This window comes from Gorilla gorilla, chromosome 1 (assembly GCF_029281585.2).
Source record: "Gorilla gorilla gorilla isolate KB3781 chromosome 1, NHGRI_mGorGor1-v2.1_pri, whole genome shotgun sequence".
Classification (NCBI taxonomy): Eukaryota; Metazoa; Chordata; class Mammalia; order Primates; family Hominidae; genus Gorilla; species Gorilla gorilla.
Window position 1 is genome coordinate 229487555 of NC_073224.2, and position 18721 is coordinate 229506275.

At 45.7% G+C, this 18721-nt stretch overlaps 2 protein-coding genes and 1 long non-coding RNA gene across 6 annotated transcripts in view; 2 read left to right on the forward strand and 1 right to left on the reverse strand.

Moving 5' to 3' along the window:
• MTOR (mechanistic target of rapamycin kinase) overlaps window positions 1-11602 on the forward strand; it is a 156145-nt gene extending 144543 nt beyond the window's left edge. For all 3 annotated transcript variants that reach the window (XM_031011230.3, XM_031011235.3, XM_031011231.3), the window contains exons 50-58: window positions 701-783; window positions 2324-2396; window positions 2904-2978; window positions 3340-3475; window positions 4876-4941; window positions 8391-8471; window positions 8750-8830; window positions 9851-9956; window positions 10637-11602. In XM_031011230.3, the coding sequence (XP_030867090.1) occupies window positions 701-783; window positions 2324-2396; window positions 2904-2978; window positions 3340-3475; window positions 4876-4941; window positions 8391-8471; window positions 8750-8830; window positions 9851-9956; window positions 10637-10652 (717 nt within the window). In that variant the 3' untranslated portion in view covers window positions 10653-11602. The remainder of the gene's footprint in view (window positions 1-700; window positions 784-2323; window positions 2397-2903; window positions 2979-3339; window positions 3476-4875; window positions 4942-8390; window positions 8472-8749; window positions 8831-9850; window positions 9957-10636) is intronic.
• A 4440-nt stretch (window positions 11603-16042) lies between these two features.
• Window positions 16043-18190, reverse strand: LOC109023496 (uncharacterized). Its single transcript, XR_008678894.2, has 2 exons — window positions 17956-18190; window positions 16043-16347 (listed from the first exon to the last, which is right to left on the reverse strand). It is a non-coding gene; the product is annotated as an uncharacterized lncRNA (long non-coding RNA).
• Window positions 18059-18721, forward strand: part of EXOSC10 (exosome component 10) — a 33139-nt gene continuing 32476 nt past the window's right edge. Inside the window, exon 1 of one of the 2 annotated variants that reach the window (XM_019011004.4) lies at window positions 18059-18391. In XM_019011004.4, coding sequence (XP_018866549.3) covers window positions 18209-18391 — 183 coding nt within the window. In that variant the 5' untranslated portion in view covers window positions 18059-18208. The remainder of the gene's footprint in view (window positions 18392-18721) is intronic. The other variant, XM_019010998.4, reaches the window with a different exon arrangement.

An 18721-nucleotide genomic window follows, 5' to 3' on the forward strand; every position in this document is an offset into this window, starting at 1 on the left:
TTCTACGTGTCCTTGGATTTCTTTCTAGGGCTCCTCTTCTGTTTCATTGCTCTTTCGGCCTGTTTCTCAAGTTCCATGGTGTTAATACAAGTCCCTTCTCAGGGGCTATCGTCATCTATTTTTTTTCTTGAGGCTGTTAACATCTTTATACTCATAAGGGGATATCCTTAAACTGATATTTTTCATTTACTCAGATCTTTAAGTCTAACACATTTCTAATTAAGTTTAATTCAAGGCATAGTTCATTGTTAGAATTGTGAATGAGGTCTTTATAATGTTATACATTCTAACCAGTTATTGATGGACTGTAAGAAAACAACTGATTAGGCCAGGCACAGTGGCTCAGGCCTGTGATCCCAGCATTTTGGGAGGCCGAGGCAAGCGGATCACTTGAGGTTAGGAGCTCAAGACCAGTCTGGCCAACATAGTGAAACCCCGTCTCTACTAAAACTACAAAAATAAGCTGGGAGTGGTGGCGGGTGCCTGTAATCTCTGCTACTCAGGAGGCTGAGGCATGAGAACCGCTTGAACCCGGGAGGTGGAGGCTGCAGTGAGCCAAGATAGCACCACTGCCTTCCAGCCTGGGCGACAGAGCGAGACTCGGTCTCAAAAGTACAAACCAAAGACAGCTTATTAGAGTATAATTATGTTGAAATTAAAGTTTCCAGAACCGTAGTTCACATGCACTCCTGTGTTCTAGGTGTGGTTTGACCGAAGAACCAATTATACCCGTTCTTTAGCGGTCATGTCAATGGTTGGGTATATTTTAGGCCTGGGAGATAGGTGAGTAATTTAATTTGGTTTTTTTAGTCTTCTTTCTCCATTGTAGTTTTCCTGAATGGTTTCATTTGGTTTTCCAATTAAATATATGGCTTTTTGGTAAATAAATATTGGTATTGTATATGTAAGGTCTCTTTTACAACATTAGCCTTAGTTCCCTATTGATTGTGATGCCATCAGAAGAATACATCAAACTAAAGAAAAGGAAAAATAGTTCAAGCTGGGTGCAGTGGCTCATGCCTGTCATCCTGGGAGGCCAGGGTGAGAGGATCACTTGAGCCCAGGAGTATGAGACCAACTTGGGCAATAGCAAGACCCCATCTCAATAAAGCCCCACATAGTTCAAGGATACTACTTTCTCCTTAGTCTGGCTTAATGTATTAAAAGCTGTATTGCAGGGCAGACTCATTGGCTCATGCCTATAATTCCAGCACTTTGGGAGGCTGAGGTGGGAGGATCACTTGAGCCTAGGAATTTGAGACCAGCCTGGGTAGCATAGCAAGATCCCATCTCTACAAAAAATAAAGTAATTAGCCAAGCATGGTGGCATGCACCTGTAGTCCCAGCTCTTTGGGAGGCTGAGGTAGGAGGATCACTCAAGTCCAGAAGGTCAAAGCTGTAGTGAGCCGTGATTGCACCACTGTGTTCCAGCCTGGTCAACAGAGTAAGACTCTGTCTCAAAGAAAAAAACAAAAATACTAAATCATATTGATTTTATTGATTCAAGAAACATTTGTCAGTCACCACTGTGCTAAGATAAATCATTTTATTTCTGTAATTGAAACCAACCAAAGTAGATCCTTCTGATATTTTTGCATAATAAGTTTTGTCCAAATGTACTGACTGAAAATGTAATTTACGAATGTTCAGAAATGGACTCACAAGAATGTAAAAAAGACTGGTTCTCTGATGTCTACTGTTTTTCTCCTGGAATCATGTCTCATGCAACTATTTGAGAGTAAAAATAATTTTACCCCACAAAAATAGTAGATTTTTGTTTTTAAAAGTCTAGCAGAATATCTGTTGATAAAAGCCAGGTGGTTGCCGGGATTGGCTCAGGGACTTAAGGAGATGAGACCCTGTTACGGCTGCTCAGTAAAAATGATAGAGCCTCGTCACCAGAAGGTGCCAGTGCTGCCAGAAATGACTTATTAGGTCACCAAAGACCTCAGAAAAGCACAGTATCTCAGTACAGTGGGACAACCTGTGATTCACACATAAGCCCACATTTCAGCAGGAGTTGGCAAACTGTTTCTGTAAAGGACCAGTTAATAGGTCGTTTTAGGCTTTGTGGGCCCTTTGGTCTCTGTCACAACTAGTCAGCTCTGCTGTCGTAGCATGGAAGCAGCCTGGAACAGTACTTAAACAAGGGAGCGTGCTGTGTGTTCCAGTAAAACTGGACTTGCAGAAGTGGAGGTGGAGGGGCTGGATTGGCTGAGGGCTATCGTTTGCCAACTCCTAGCTCACAGTATCACGTACTTATTGATTTTTTCATCTGTTATCTCTGTTGATCCCTCCCTGATCTGTCTTCTGTTTCTCAAAGACACCCATCCAACCTGATGCTGGACCGTCTGAGTGGGAAGATCCTGCACATTGACTTTGGGGACTGCTTTGAGGTGAACACATGTTCTAGAACCCCACCCTCATCTTCCCGGGTGATCACTTTTCCCCCTCCTCTGACACTGTAGGCAGACTTAAGCCTAAACTGCCTTACTCTTAACCCCTGCTGGCCCTACCAAGGCTGTAGTTAAGTCAGTCTAAGAAATGAAATCTGGGCTCTTAGTTGGATTCTAACCCCCTTGGAGCAAGGGCTGCTGTTCACATGCCCTCTGAGTAGAGTAGGCCCCTACCTTCCATACCACCTGTTGCCCAAGAGCCTGGACACGATGCACATTTGTCTTTTTTCCTTTTTGTTTTCTCTTCTTTTCTGTTGTTTGTTTCTTTTTTTTTTAAGTTGTCTTTCAAATCCCTGTGACAAGTAGTCTCACTAAACCCAAGCTGCTTCATTTCTCTGCTATAATTAAAATCAGTGCAGGTGATGCAGAGGAAAGCCACCTGCTCCACCTGGCTCCAGGTAAAGAAAATAAACATTGATTTGGCTTTTCCCATTTATTATTCTGTAGGTTGCTATGACCCGAGAGAAGTTTCCAGAGAAGATTCCATTTAGACTAACAAGAATGTTGACCAATGCTATGGAGGTGAGTGGATATCGGGAACGAGCTGCTTCCAAATGGGATCAGGACAGTTACAGCCTTCTCTGAGAACACGCTTGTTAGAGCCCATCAGTTCTCCAAAGTGCCTTTGTGATTTTTTTAGCAGTTTTCTGTTATTTCCTATTGTGTTAGAAATGACCTATCTATGAAAGGCTTACCACTTCACTTCTGACCTGGTTTCCTGTGGATCACAGTCCTGCCCTGATTCCTTCTCCTAAGACATTCTCACCCTGATACGTCAACATGGCCTGTGTCTGCTTCCTAAGTGAGGGTAACAGACCCCCTCAGCTTGCTTTGGGTGGAGAGTTAGTAACTCCTGTGGTGAGTGGCTCTGTCCCATTTCTAGGTTACAGGCCTGGATGGCAACTACAGAATCACATGCCACACAGTGATGGAGGTGCTGCGAGAGCACAAGGACAGTGTCATGGCCGTGCTGGAAGCCTTTGTCTATGACCCCTTGCTGAACTGGAGGCTGATGGACAGTGAGTATCATCAAGTGCCTGGGAGCTGAGCTCAGTGGCTCACGCCTGTAATCCTAACATTTTGGGAGGCCAAGGAAGAGGAGTTGCTTGAGGCCAGGAGTTCAAGACCAGCCTGGGCAACATAGTAAGACCCCTTTCTGCAAAAACTGAAAAAATTAGGCATGTATTAGTCTGTTCTCACGCTGTTATAAAGAACTGCCTGAGACTGGGTAATTTATAAAGGAAAGAGGTTTAATTGACTCACAGTTCTGCTTGGCTGGGGAGAACTCAGGAAACTTACAATCATGGTGGGAGGGGAAGCAAACACATCCTTCTTCACCTGGGGGCAGAAGAGAGAAGTACAGAGTGAAGGGGAGAAAAGCCCCTTATAAAACCACCAGATCTCATGAGAACTCAGTCACTATCATGAGAACAGCATGGAGGAACCATCCCCATGATCTAATCACCTCCCGTGAGGTACCTCCCACAACACATGGGGATTACAATTCGAATTGCAGTTCAAGATGAGATTTTGGGTGGGGACACAGCCAAACCATATTAAGGTGGGTGTAGTGGCACATGCCGGTGGTCCTACCTGCTCAGGAGGCAGAGGCAGGAGGATCACCTGAGCCTGGGAGGTTGAGGCACAGTGAGCTATGATCATGCCACTGCTGCACTCTAGCCTAGGTGACAGCGTGAGACCTTGTCTCAAAAAAATAAAAAAATAAAAAATTTAATTTTAAAAATAAAAGAAAACAAATAAAAAATAAAATCAAGTGTGTGGAAGCTGGGGTTGGCAGCCTCCCAAATTAGCAATATCCAGCACATAACATTTTACAAACCTATGCCCCTTCAAGCCTGCAGCCTGGGATACATTGCTGAGCTATTGCATTACATTTGCACAGAGTAACTCTGATACCTGGAAAAGAACTTCAAGTATTTTTATTAACTAAAACAGAAAATGCCATTATCAATTTAGATACTAAAATATTCTTCAGTATTAACCAAGTATCCTAGTGATTTTTCTCTGGGCTTTATATAGAGTAGTAAGCTGAAATTTTAATAAGAAACGCAAACAGTTATGATTTGGGACAGCAGAATCTTCATCTACCCTTTGTTCTGCCACCTTAGGGGATGTTCACCAAAAGAGCTTCTAATCCATTGAAATTAAATCATACTTTGACCTTATATTATCTGTATTACATTGTCTAAGTCCAAATCAACAGTATAGAGTGTCCCCCTGGGTTTCACATCCCATGCTAACACCCACCCACTTATTCCTGAGTAATATGTCTGTCATCTCTTTTTTGGGGGCTATAGCTTTACGAACAATTATATTTTTATGACTGGAAGAAAATAACCAAGTTTCTTTCAAGTCAAAATTTGAAGCATGTTTCAATACTCTTTATTTCTCTCCCTAGCAAATACCAAAGGCAACAAGCGATCCCGAACGAGGACGGATTCCTACTCTGCTGGCCAGTCAGTCGGTAGGTGCATCCACGGGAGGTTGCAAAGGCTCTCCCCCTTGTGCAGAGTGTTTCTAGAGTGAGGTGGGCTTCAGTCAGTGGGTGCATCCTGCAGGACGTTACAGAAGCTCTCCCCCTTTTCCAGAGTGTTTCTAGAGTGGGGTGGGCTTCAGTCAGTGGGTGCATCCTGCAGGATGTTACAGAAGCTCTCCCCCTTTTCCAGAGTGTTTCTAGAGTGGGGTGGGCTTCAGTCAGTGGGTGCATCCTGCAGGACGTTACAGAAGCTCTCCCCCTTTTCCAGAGTGTTTCTAGAGTGGGGTGGGCTTCAGTCAGTGGGTGCATCCTGCAGGATGTTACAGAAGCTCTCCCCCTTTTCCAGAGTGTTTCTAGAGTGGGGTGGGCTTCAGTCGGTGGGTGCCTCCTGCAGGACGTTACAGAGGCTCTCCTCCTTGTCCAGAGTGTTTCTAGAATGGGGTGGGCTTCAATCAGTGGATGCATCCCGTGGGAGGCTGCAGAGGCTCTCCCCCTTGTCCAGAGTGTTTCTAGAATGGGATGGGCTTTGTTATTGACAGTAGGAGGCATAACTTAAAGTGGTAATGGCTACTGAACATGAAGGAAGTAAATCTAGTTTTCTCGTGGTTCTTGACAGTGATAGTTTTGCAAAGGTGCTATTACTGCTAGCTTATCACCTGATAAGCATTTAATTGAACTTCAAATACTTGGTCTAGAAATATTTACTGAGCACCAAGCAGCTAATATGTTTTTTATTTACTGTTTCACACATGGAGTGGGTACCTGAAGCTCTGAGATTTTTATCAAACTATCTGATTTTAATCTATCTGTAAAAACACAGTTTAAAGTATGTCTGAATATCAGCTCACTAATGGTGTCTGGGTTGGAATAATTATTAACAATATTACCTTGGTCCTCAAGCATTGATAATAGCTCAGAAATGGGAAGATGGAAGCAGCAGAAATTTATTTGCGTTGCTGGGAGGAACCCTGGAACCACATGGAACAGTGTTTCTAGGAGCGCGACTCACAGAGCAGGGGTCTAGAAGACTTGTGTCCCTCTGAGAGCCAGAGTCCTTTTTGTGTGTGGAAACCTCTCAGGAGTGTTTGAGTCAAGCTGTTTAACTTTTATTTTATTTGTATTAGTTTCCAGCACACACAGCATTGAAGTTACTGGTTTTGGGGTTTGTTTGTTTGTTTGTTTGTTTGTTTGTTTGTTTGTTTTTGAGTAAAACTGTTTAACTTTGTTTAGCCCTCCCCTCTTCCCCGCACTCCCCATCCCACCCCTTTTTTCCTTCGTGACATTTAGCAACACCCTACATAGTTCATACTTTGGGAATTACTGTTAGGGTGTAAAAAAGTATATATTTTCTACAAATGTTTACAGAGCACTTACAACTAGTTAATAAACTAAGCCAAATAATGTCTAGGGGTGCAAAAAGAAAATGTGAGGTACAGTGGTCGCCTGAAGAAGCACAGAAAGCATTACAGAATTGACCATAACCTGCGTGAAATAGTCAGAGAGCAGGAGACTCTGCCGTGGAGCCTGCGGGTGCTTTCGTGTGGAGTAGGGCTGTGGAGATTCAGAAAAGGGGACTTCACTGTGAACCGTAGCTGCGAAGAGAGCACTTGGGTTGGTGGCATCTAACCATCACTTCACCTGACAAAGGGTAATTTTTCTTTTTTTTTCTTTTTTTTTTCTTGAGACAGAGTCTCGCTTTGTCACCAAGGCTGGAGTATGGTGGCGCAGTCTCGGCTCACTGCAACCTCTGCCTCCCGAGTTCAAGCAATTCTCCTGCCTCAGTCTCCCAAGTAGCTGGGATTACAGACGCATGCCACCATGCTCAGCTAATTTTTTTGAATTTTTAGTAGAGATGGGGTTTCACCATGTTGGCCAGGCTGGTTTCGAACTCCTGACCTCAAGTGATCTGCCCACCTCAGCCTCCCAAAGTGCTGGGATTACAGGCGTGAGCCACCCCACCTTGCCAAAGGGTAATTTATCCTTATTGGATGGATGGAATCTGATGGGTAGAAAGGAAAAGGGTGTTTCAGGCAAGAAATTGGGATACTGGGTTATAATGTCATACATGGACACTGTGACAGGATTTGTGAATGCCTGAATCACCAGGCTCATAGGACGCACAGTCTCTGGGGGAGCTTATACTGGTGGCTGGTCTCAAACGAAGTGTGCTGAGACTTACTGGCTTCATTCTCAGGGCCCACCTCCCTAACAATTCTCAAGTGGCTACTATATGCTGTCTGTAGCATACAGAAGGGAACTAGGACAGCCAGTTCTGCTGGCACCAGATGGTGGTGGATTTGGTTGTTTAGCTTAAAAGTTAAATTCCAGCTGGGTGTTGTGGTGCACACCTGTAAGCCCAGGAGGAGCACTTGAGCCCAGGAGTTTGAGACTAGCCTGGGCAACACAGCAAGACCCTGTCTCAAAAAAAAGAACTTCCAATGGATCATTAATAGAAGTATAACTATCACCCGGGTGCGGTGGTTCATGCCTATAATCCCAGTACTTTGGGAGGCCCAGGCAGGCGGATCACCTGAGGTCAAGAGTTTGAGACCAGCTTGACCAACATGGAGAAACCCCATCTGTACTAAAAATACAAAATAAGCCAGGCATGGTAGCACATGCCTGTAATCCCAGCTACTCGGGAGGCAGGAGAATCTCTTGAACCTGAGAGGCAGAGGTTGCAGTGAGCCGATATCGTGCCACTGCATTCCAGCCTGGGCAACAAGAGCGAAACTCCGTCTCAAAAAAAAAAGAAGTATAATTATCACTACCTTCATTCAGAAGGTCTGTGATGTACAAGGACAGCATTCAAAAAACTTCATAATTCTGATTTCAGACTCTTCTCTGCTAAAAGCCATAATCAGTGGAGGGTGAACCTAACACCTGAGGACTTTTTCTACCCAGAGCTGATATGAAAATTCCTCCAAGGAATAACATTTCAACCTTGTGTGTGACACATTCCAAAGTTAATTTTCTTTATCAGTTTTTGTCCAAACACATTTTGTCACGAGGCTTTTGACCTGTTCTTATTCCTGTGAGTTTATTTTGTTAATGCAATTTGCCTGAAAATCCATGTTTCAATTCTGATAAGCACCAAATTTTTTCAATAATTATTAACTCACATTTGAAAATGGATTTACAGATTTAAAATTTTTTTTTTTTTTTTTTTTTTTGCAAATGGAGTCTCAGGCTGGTCTTGAACTCAGCTACTCAAGTGATCCTTCCACCTCAGCCTCTTGAGTAGCTGAGATTACAGCTGTGTCCAGCTTAAAACTTTGAAATACATAAAGAGTAACATAAAACTTTCCTTCTCTTTTCCCCTTTAGGGTAGGTAGGGCAGGCGTTAAAGGAATAGAGTGCGTAGAGAATTAGATGCTAACACCAACAGTGGCTTTTTGGTGTTTGAATTTTCTGTTAACTGATTTCTTTTCCCATAGAAATTTTGGACGGTGTGGAACTTGGAGAGCCAGCCCATAAGAAAACGGGGACCACAGTGCCAGAATCTATTCATTCTTTCAGTAAGTTCAGCCTCTGAGGAACTGCACCAATGACTAGCTCATTAAGAAAATAGCAGCTGTGTTATACCCTGAGAGGGGTCAACAAGATGAAGCAACAAAACTGCCTTTGAGCAGAAAAGGTTCCATGAATTTCTCATTATATTCTGAGGACAAAGACAGACATAGAGGAAGGATTGCTTAACACTTACAAAAGTGAATATTTGAGAAAAACAGGGCACCCATTGAACCTGTTGTATTGCTCCCATTCTTACAGTTATTTCTACTTTTGTGTATTCCAGTTGGAGACGGTTTGGTGAAACCAGAGGCCCTAAATAAGAAAGCTATCCAGATTATTAACAGGGTTCGAGATAAGCTCACTGGTGAGTGTGTCATGTGTTTACTTAAAAGGGACATAAAATCTGAGCACACTTTCCTCTCTCTGAGTGGTGGTCAGCCCCATGTCCAGTGGTGTTAGTGACGAGCTTTGGCACCATGCAGCTGACAAAGAGTGTCTTTGAGGTCATCAGTTAAACATTGTCTCTGATTCTTCCTTCTGATGACTGATAACAGTACTTAATGTTAGTTTAATCTCATTTAACTCAGGAGGTGAATAAATTTCTTTTGGGTCCAAAATCAGCCAAATTCAGAGAAGTGTTTTTTAATCATGTCTTTTTTTTGTTTGTTTGAGACAGTTTTGCTCTTATTGCCCAGTCTGGAGTTCAGTGGCTCCATCTTGGCTCACTGCAACCTCTGCCTCCCAGGTTCAAGCAATTCTCCTGCCTCAGCCTCCCGAGTAGCTGGGATTACAGGTGCATGCCCAGCTAATTTTTTGTGTTTTTAGTAGAGATGGGGTTTCACCATGTTGGGCAGGCTGGTCTCAAACTCCTGACCTCAAGTGATCCATCCACCCACCACACCCAGCCGAATTTTTCTTTTTTTCTTTTCTTTTCTTTTCTTTTTTTTTTTTTTTTTTTGAGACAGGGTCTTGCTCTGTTACCCAGGCTGGAGTGCAGTGGTGCGATCTTGGCCCACTGCAACCTCCACCTTCCAGGTTCAAGTGATTCTCTTGCCTCAGGCTCCCAAGTAGCTGGGACTACAGGCATGTGCCACCACACTCGGCTAATTTTGTATTTTTAGTAAAGACAGGGTTTCACCATGTTGGCCAGGCTGGTCTTGAACTCCTGACCTCAGGTGATGTGCCTGCCTCAGCCTCCCAAAGTGCTGGGATTACAGGCGTGAGCCACCGCACCTGGCCAAACTTTTCAAATCCAACTATGATGGTATCCTTCATCGTCATGTCTGAGGATAAGCTGTTGGCATAGACAGTTAAGCCCACAGGGAACAAGAAGTGCATCGATTGCCAGGAAGAGAGTGAAATGTTTTTGTTCCTCCTGTGCTAGGTCGGGACTTCTCTCATGATGACACTTTGGATGTTCCAACACAAGTTGAGCTGCTCATCAAACAAGCGACATCCCATGAAAACCTCTGCCAGTGCTATATTGGCTGGTGAGTGGGGCTCTCAAAGTGACTTTGTTAAAATAAGCAATCAGGTCCCAAGCCTAGGCCCCAAAGCCAGAGTAGCAAAAAGAGATTTGGTGAGGTATCTGTAAAGGGCAGTTAGAGCTCAGATCTCTTTAAAAATTCATATTTACTGCATGTGCCCATTGTTATAAAAAAAGAAACTGAGAAATATGGATGCATACTTGGAAGGCAAACACTAAAATTAAAATTACATTAAGATAAGTGGTTCAGGAGAATAGGCAAGGCTTGTTTGTTTGTGAGGGGTTCCTTTTGGGTTTTGCTGTCAGTCCAGTGCAGAGATACAGGAAGGGCAAAGGAAAGAAAAAGCTAGAGCAGTGACAGAGAGAAGGAGATAAAAAGACAGATTTATGATCTGGGAGTCTAACCTCAAGGACCACTCTGGGGTGTGCTTTGATTAATTGCCCAAGGCATGCTTGAAGGCAGAAACTTGAGAGAGCGGGCGCTGGGGAAGTGTCCTTGCGGGACCTCGGTGGGCATTAGCCTTGACTGGAAATGATGAGTGTGTCCCATGCAATTAGCTGTGGGAGAGCTCAGGGAATACCCTAGGGTTGTCAGACCTTGGCCTTTTCATTTTCAAGTTATCTGTGTAAACCTTTGAAGAAGCTCAAATTATTAAAATATTCCTTTTCTTTCTGCCTTCTTAGGTGCCCTTTCTGGTAACTGGAGGCCCAGATGTGCCCGTCACGTTTTTTCTGAGGCTTTTGTACTTTAGTAAATGCTTCCACTAAACTGAAACCATGGTGAGAAAGCTTGACTTTGTTTAATATTTTGAAATGTAAATGAAAAGAACTACTGTATATTAAAAGTTGGTTTGAACCAACTTTCTAGCTGCTGTTGAAGAATATATTGTCAGAAACACAAGGCTTGATTTGGTTCCCAGGACAGTGAAACATAGTAATACCACGTAAATCAAGCCATTCATTTTGGGGAACAGAAGATCCATAACTTTAGAAATACGGGTTTTGACTTAACTCACAAGAGAACTCATCATAAGTACTTGCTGATGGAAGAATGACCTAGTTGCTCCTCTCAACATGGGTACAGCAAACTCAGCACAGCCAAGAAGCCTCAGGTCGTGGAGAACATGGATTAGGATCCTAGACTGTAAAGACACAGAAGATGCTGACCTCACCCCTGCCACCTATCCCAAGACCTCACTGGTCTGTGGACAGCAGCAGAAATGTTTGCAAGATAGGCCAAAATGAGTACAAAAGGTCTGTCTTCCATCAGACCCAGTGATGCTGCGACTCACACGCTTCAATTCAAGACCTGACCGCTAGTAGGGAGGTTTATTCAGATCGCTGGCAGCCTCGGCTGAGCAGATGCACAGAGGGGATCACTGTGCAGTGGGACCACCCTCACTGGCCTTCTGCAGCAGGATTCTGGGATGTTTTCAGTGGTCAAAATACTCTGTTTAGAGCAAGGGCTCAGAAAACAGAAATACTGTCATGGAGGTGCTGAACACAGGGAAGGTCTGGTACATATTGGGAATTATGAGCAGAACAAATACTCAACTAAATGCACAAAGTATAAAGTGTAGCCATGTCTAGACACCATGTTGTATCGGAATAATTTTTGTGCCAATAAATGACATCATAATTTTAAACATATGTATATGAGTGGTGTTTTAGTCATAATTTTGATCAGTTCAAAAAGGAAGCATTTACTCTCTTCAGCACTCAGCCTTTAGTAAACACTCTGTAGTAGGGATGACAGAGGACGTAAGGGTGTACGTGACATGGTCCCTTTCCTCAGACTGTTCCCAGGCCAGACAGGTGGAGACAGCATGCCACTGAAGTGAACAGAACTCACCCCAGCCAAGTGCTGAGAAGAGGCATGTATGGGCCACAGGTAGGAGCGCGAATTCCACCAGGTGAGCCTGGAAAGCCCCATAGAAAGGGGGACATTTGGCATGGGTCTTAAAGAAGGGTGGGAGTCTGTCAGATGAACCAAGGGGGGACATTCTCAGCAGAAAAGGAAGTGTGAGGCACTGCTGTAAAAGCAAGGTATCCATAGCAGTGGCAAGTATCACTTGGACCATTTGAAATCGTAGGTACGTGGACCATTTTTAATATACAAAACTGGCATTTTCTTATGGCTGCACCTCATAGTTCAGCATATCTGGCTCAGTGGTCAGTGGGGAATAAAGGGAGTAACAGGAAAATAATAGGAACTAAAGGAGGCAGGAAAGTAGTACGGGGCTGGGGCCAGACCGGGGCCTCCCTCAGTTCAGCAGCAAGGAGTATGAACCTGATGCTGTGAAGTTTTAAAACGGAGTATTATCTGAGTGGTGTTTTTTGTTTTTGTTTTTGTTGGAGACTGGGTCTCGCTCTGTCACCCAGGCTGAACTGCAGTGGCACAGTCATGGCTCACTGCAGCCTCAGCCCCCTGGGCTCAGGTGATCTTCCCGCCTCAGCCTCCCAATTAGCTGGGACTGCAGGTGCGTACCCCCCCCCCCCCCCCCGCCCCCAGCTAGTATTTGTATATTGGGGAAATTCACCCTCGATATTTCACATAGGTTCTTTTCTATATTCCCTAAGTGTCAGCCGGTCTGAGAAATAAAGGGACAGAGTACAAAAGAGAAATTTTAAAGCTGGGTGTCCAGGGGAGACATCACATGTTGGCAGGTTCCATGATGCCCCCCTGAGCCATAAAACCAGCAAGTTTTTATTAGTGATTTTCAAAAGGGGAGGGAGTGTACGAATAGGGTGTGGGTCACAGAGATCACGTGCTTCACAAGGTAATAGAATATCACAAGGCAATGGAGGCAGGGCAAGATCACAGGACCGGGGCAAAATTAATATTGCTAACGAAGTTTCGGGCACGCTTTGTCATTGATAACATCTTATCAGGAGACAGGGTTTGAGAGCAGACAACCAGTCTGACCAAAATTTATTAGGTGGGAATTTCCTCGTCCTAATAAGCCTGGGAGCGCTACGGGAGACTGGGGCTTATTTCATCCCTACAGCTTTCACCATAAAAGACGGCCGCCCCCGAAGCAGCCATTTCAGAGGCCTACCCTCAGGGATGCATTCTTTTTCTCAGGGATGTTCCTTGCTGAGAAAAATAATTTAGCGATATTTCTCCCATTTGCTTTTGAAAGAAGAGAAATATGGCTCTGTTGTGCCCGGCTCACCGGCGGTCAGAGTTTAAGGTTATCTCTCTCGTTCCCTGAACATTGCTGTTATTCTCAAGGTGCCCAGATTTCATATTGTTCAAACACACATGCTCTACCAACAATTTGTGCAGTTAACGCAATCATCACAGGGTCCTGAGGCGACATACATCCTCATCAGCTTATGAAGATGATGGGATTCAGAGATTAAAGTAAAGACAGGCATAGGAAATCACAAGGGTATTGATTGGGGAAGTGATAAGTGTCCATGAAATCTTCATAATCTATGTTCAGAGATTGCAGTAAAGACAGGCGTAAGAAATTATAAAAGTATTAATTTGGGGAACTAATAAATGTCCATGAAATCTTCACAATTTATGTTATTCTGTCATGGCTTCAGCCAGTCCCTCCATTCAGCGTTACTGACTTCCTGCAACATTTTTTGTAGACAATGGGGTTTTGCCATCTTTCCCAGGCTGGTCTTGAACTCCTGGACTCAAGCAATCTGCCCCCCTCAGCCTCCCAGAGAAGCCACTGTGCCCAGCCCTGAGTGGTGTTTTTAAAAGGCAACTGGTGGCCAGGTGCAGTGGCTCACACCTGTAATCCCAGCACTTTGGGAGGCTGAGGCAGGTGGATCACCTGAGGTCAGGAGTTGGAGAGCAGCCTGGCTAACGTGGCCAAACCCCGTCTCTGCTAAAAATACAAAAGTTAGCCAGGTGTGGTGGCATACACCTGTAATCCCAGCTACTGGGGAGGCTGAGGCAGGAGAATTGCCTGAACCTGGGAGGCGGAGGTTGCAGTGAGACAAGATTGCACCACTATGCTCCAGCCTGGGCAACAGCAGGACTCCGTTTCAAAAAAAAAAAAAAGGCCGGGCATGGTGGCAGGTGCCTGTAATCCCAGCTACTCAGGAGGCTAAGGCAGGAGAATCACTTGAACCGGGCAGCAAAGGTTGCAGTGAGCCGAGATTGCACCACTGCACTCCAGCCTGGGTGACAGAGCAAGACTGTTTCCAAAAAAAAGGTGAATTTAAATCTCAATGGTGATACTAATAACAGTTCTAACACTCACAGCTAGAAAGTCACATACCTACTTGGATTTTCTGTTACAGTCCTAAACCATGTATCACCTATTTGCTCCAGAAAATATGGTCACCATAACTTTCTTGGCTCCAGATGAAATAACTCTCAGTGACTACAGTGATGTTACCATTCATGAACGATAAAGGTGTGAGAATGATAAAGGTGTGAGAATGATAAAGGCAGGAAAATGGTGGCCATCAGTGATAAAGATATATTCTTTAGGATATAAGAGTCTGGATTAAGGTCTTTGGTGAATCTGATAGGTTTTAAGTTATATCTAAGCAAAGCCTTCTGGGTGTGTTGAGACAAATTATCAAAGGCAGAGGAGGAGCTAGTGGAGGCCTTTAAATACAGTTTAGTCCAGCCAGGCATGGCAGCTCATGCCTGTAACTCCAACACTTTGAGAAGCTAAGGTGAGAGGATTGCTTGAATCTAGGAGTTTGAGACCAGCCTGGGAAACATAGTGAGACCCTGCCTCTACAAAAAATAAAAAAATTCGTTGGGCATGGTGGCATGGGCCCAGTCTACCCTGGATGCTGAGGCCAGAGGATTGTTTGAGCCCAGGAGTTCAAGCTTACAGTAAGCTATGATTGTGCCACTGCACTCCAGCCTGGATGACAGAGACCCTATCTCTCAAAATAAATACATAAACAAGGATGAAGATCTTTATGATGATCCACTTAATTAATAGTAAATACATTTTCCTTATAATTTTCTTAATTTATTGTAAGAATACAATACATACACACAATATGTGTCAGTTGACCGTTTGTTATTGGTAAGGCCTTTGGTCAACAGGAGGCTATTAGTTAAGTTTTGGGGGAGTTAAAAGCTATATGTGGATTTTCGACTGCTCAAAGGGGTGGGAGCCCCTAATCACCAGATGTTGTTAACAAGTTAACTGTATTTTTTTCTTTTTTTTTTTTTTTTTTTTTGGAGACAAGGTCTGGCACTATCACCCAGGCTGGGGGGCAGTGGTGCAATCTCAGCTTACTGCAACCTCCACCTCCCGGGCACGAGTTATCCTCCCACCTCAGCCTCCTGAGTAGCTGGGACTACAGGTGCATGCCATCACACTCGGCTAATTTTTGTATTTTCTGTAGAGACTGATTCTTGCCATGTTGTCCAGGCTAGTCTCAAACTGGTGAGCTCAGGCCATCCTCCCACCTCAGCCTCCCAAAGTGCTAAGATTACATGTGTGAGCCACTGCGCCCAGCCAGTTGTATTTTTTAAGAATCAAGGCTGAGGCCGGGCATGGTGGCTTATGCCTATAATCCCAGCACTTTGGGAGGCCGAGGCTGGTGGATCACGAGGTCAGGAGTTTGAGACTAGCCTTGCCCACATGGTGAAACCCCATCTCTTACTTAAAAATGCAAAATTAGCTGGGCGTGGTGGTGCACGCCTGTAATCCCAGCTACTCAGGAGGCTGAGGCAGGAGAATCACTTGAACCCAGGAGGCGGAGGTTGCAGTGAGCCAAGATCGTGCCATTGCACTCCAGCCTGGGCAATAGAGTGAGACTTCATCTCAAAAAAAAAAAAAAAAGAATCAAGGCTGTAGTGTCAACTTACTAAGTTTCAAATATCAACTCCATCTCATAGTACCTTTGTGACCTTGGATAAGTTACGTAGATTCTCTCTGCTTGTCTCCTCTGAAAGTGTGGGTAAGCCCTACCTTGTGAGGCTGTCTGAAAGACAAGATAATCCATGGAGGAGCATTTAGCACAGCCTGACATGTGGTATTAGGTTGAACCACGTGAAATAGGTCCTCAAAAATACTAAATGAACTAGGCGTTTGTCCTGCCAGAGTACCTGTGTACCTGAAGCACACACACGGAAAAAGTGAAAAGCAAGTATTCTCTTAACTGGATATGCTGAACATTTATTGAAGACTTAATGGGTGGAATGAATTGTATTAAGGGCATCCCATCTCTAATTTCAGGAGAGTGAATCTATCTCTTGAGCTGCCTGATAATTCGGTGCCTCCCTCACAAGAGCTCTTCCAGGAGTTCACTTCACAAATATGTACTGAGTTCCCACTCTATGTTAACCAGAATGGTTCCAGCGATGTCTGCAGGAAACAACGTCTGCTTGGAGGAGTTCAGAGGGTACTGGAGGGAGGAAGCACAGTTGGAGCTAGACGCTTTCTTCAGGAGCTTACCTGTAAAGGGCAAGAGAGAGGTGATGGCAGTTGGAAGGAGATGTGGGAGCCAGTGTTTTTTCCTTTTCTCTTTTAGTTGGGAAAGATGTCAGTGTACTTGTAGGCTGTTAGGAATGAACCAATAGAGAGGGAAAAGATAGATCCGGGGGGCAGGGGAGGTGTCATTAATTGCAGGAGTCAAGACCAAATGGGTGAGGGGAACACAACCAGCCAGAGCTTGGGAGGAGGTGACTTTAAATATGAGGCTGGGCCGGGCACAGTGGTTCCTGCCTGTAATCCCAGTGAGGTGGGAGGACGGCTTCAGCCCAGGAGTTCGAGACCAGGTTGGTAAGATGCAGTCTAAATAATTAAGCCAGGCGCTGGTGGCGCACACCTGTAATCCCAGCACTTCGGGAGGCCAAAGCAGGTGGATCACTTGAGGTCAGGAGTTCAAGACCAGCCTGGCCAACATGGTGAAACCCCATCTCTACTGAAAATACAAAAAAAAAAAAAAATTAGCCAGGCATTGTGGCACATGCCTGTAATCCCAGCTACTTGAACCCAGGAAGCGGAGGTTGCAGTGAGCTGAGATTGCACCACTGCACTCCAGCCTGGGCAGCAGAGTGAGACTCTGTCTCAAAAAAAAAAAAAATAAACAGGGCAGGCACGGTGGCTCCGCCTGTAATCCCAGCACTCTGGGAGGTCGAGGCGGGAGGATCACAAGGTCAGGAGTTCGAGACCAGCCTGGCCAATATGATGAAACCCCGTTTCTACTAAAAATACAAAAAAAATTAGCCGAGCGTGGTGGTGCGTGTCTGTAATCCTAGCTACTCGGGAGGCTGAGGCAAGAGAATTCGTTGAACCCGGGAGGCGGGAGGTTGCAGTGAGCCAAGATTGCGTCACTGCACTCCAGCCTGGGCAACAGAGTGAGACTCCATCTCAAAAAAAATAAAAATAAAAATAGGCTGCACGCTGATGACTCGTATCTGTAATCCCAGCACTTTGGGAGAGCAAGAGTGAAACTTTGTCCCAAAAACATGGGTTTTTTTGTTTGTTTGTGACAAGGTCTTACTCTGTTGCCGAGGCTGGAATGCAGTGGTTCGATCTCGGCTCACTGTAACCTCCACCTCCCGGGCTCAAGCCTCAGCCTCCCCAGTAGCTGGGATTACAGGCATGTGCCACCACGCCCGACTAATTTTTGTATTTTTAGTATAGACAGGGTTTCACCATGTTGGCCAGGCTGGTCTCCAACTCCCGACCTCAGGTGATCCACCCGCCTCGGCCTCCTAAAGTGCTGGGATTACAGGTGTGAGTCACGGCGCCCAGCCTCAAAAACATAACCTTAAAAAGAAATTTTTGAGACAGGGTTTCATCCTGTCACCCCGGCTGGAGTGCAGTGGAGCCTCCACCTCCTCGGCTCAAGCAACCATCCCACCTCAGCCTCCCGAGCAGCTGGGACTACAGATGCGCACCACCACGCCCGGTAATCCCGGTTTTTTTTTTTTAATTTTTTTAAATAAACACGAGGATAAGCGGGGCTCGTGGCCCTCGCCTGGGGTCCCAGCTACTTCGCAGGCTAAGGTGGGAGGATCTCTTGAGCCCAAGAGTTCGAAACCAGATTAGGCAAACCTCGTGTCAAAAATATATGTGATAGTCAGGTCCTCCAGGCCGCACCCTCGATCACAGGGTTGTTGGGATGATACAATATGAGGTAAAAGAACGTGAAATTCACGCCAGAGCGCTCGAAAGTGCCACCCTAATCGCAGGCTTCCCAACCTAATCGCAGGGGCCCCAGCCTAATCGCAGGCTTCCCAACCTAATCGCAGGCGCCCCACCCCAATCGCAGGCTCCCCACACTATAAGCGCCGCTTCGACCTGGCGCATGCGTGGTGCGCACGCGTCCCGTCTCCTCGGCCGACAAGCTCTCGCGAGACGAGCCGTGCAGGCTGAAAAAATGGCGCCACCCAGTACCCGGGAGCCCAGGGTCCTGTCGGCGACCAGCGCGACCAAATCCGACGGAGAGATGGTGCTGCCAGGCTTCCCGGACGCCGACAGCTTTGTGAAGGTGAGTTCGCGGGGCCTCGGGGGTACCAGGAGTCGCCCGCGGCCGCCGAAAGCCGACCGGGCCCTCTGGGCAGCCAATGCCCGCCCGCCGTAGTGGAGCCCGAGCGAGGGTCGCGGGGCCCCTGTCCGCGCTGGGCGCAGACTCTCCTCCGGGGATGGGGCCTCGGAAACGGACACTGAGGGGCGTCCTGCTTGCGAGCTTAAGTCCATGGAGGCCCAAATGTGGAAAGCCGTCTCGCATCCTGGGAAAGGCTTCCTTGCCACCCAGACGTCCTTAGCCCTTGCGACGTCGCGTTCGCCACGCCCTAGCCACCCGACCAGCTCTCCGCAG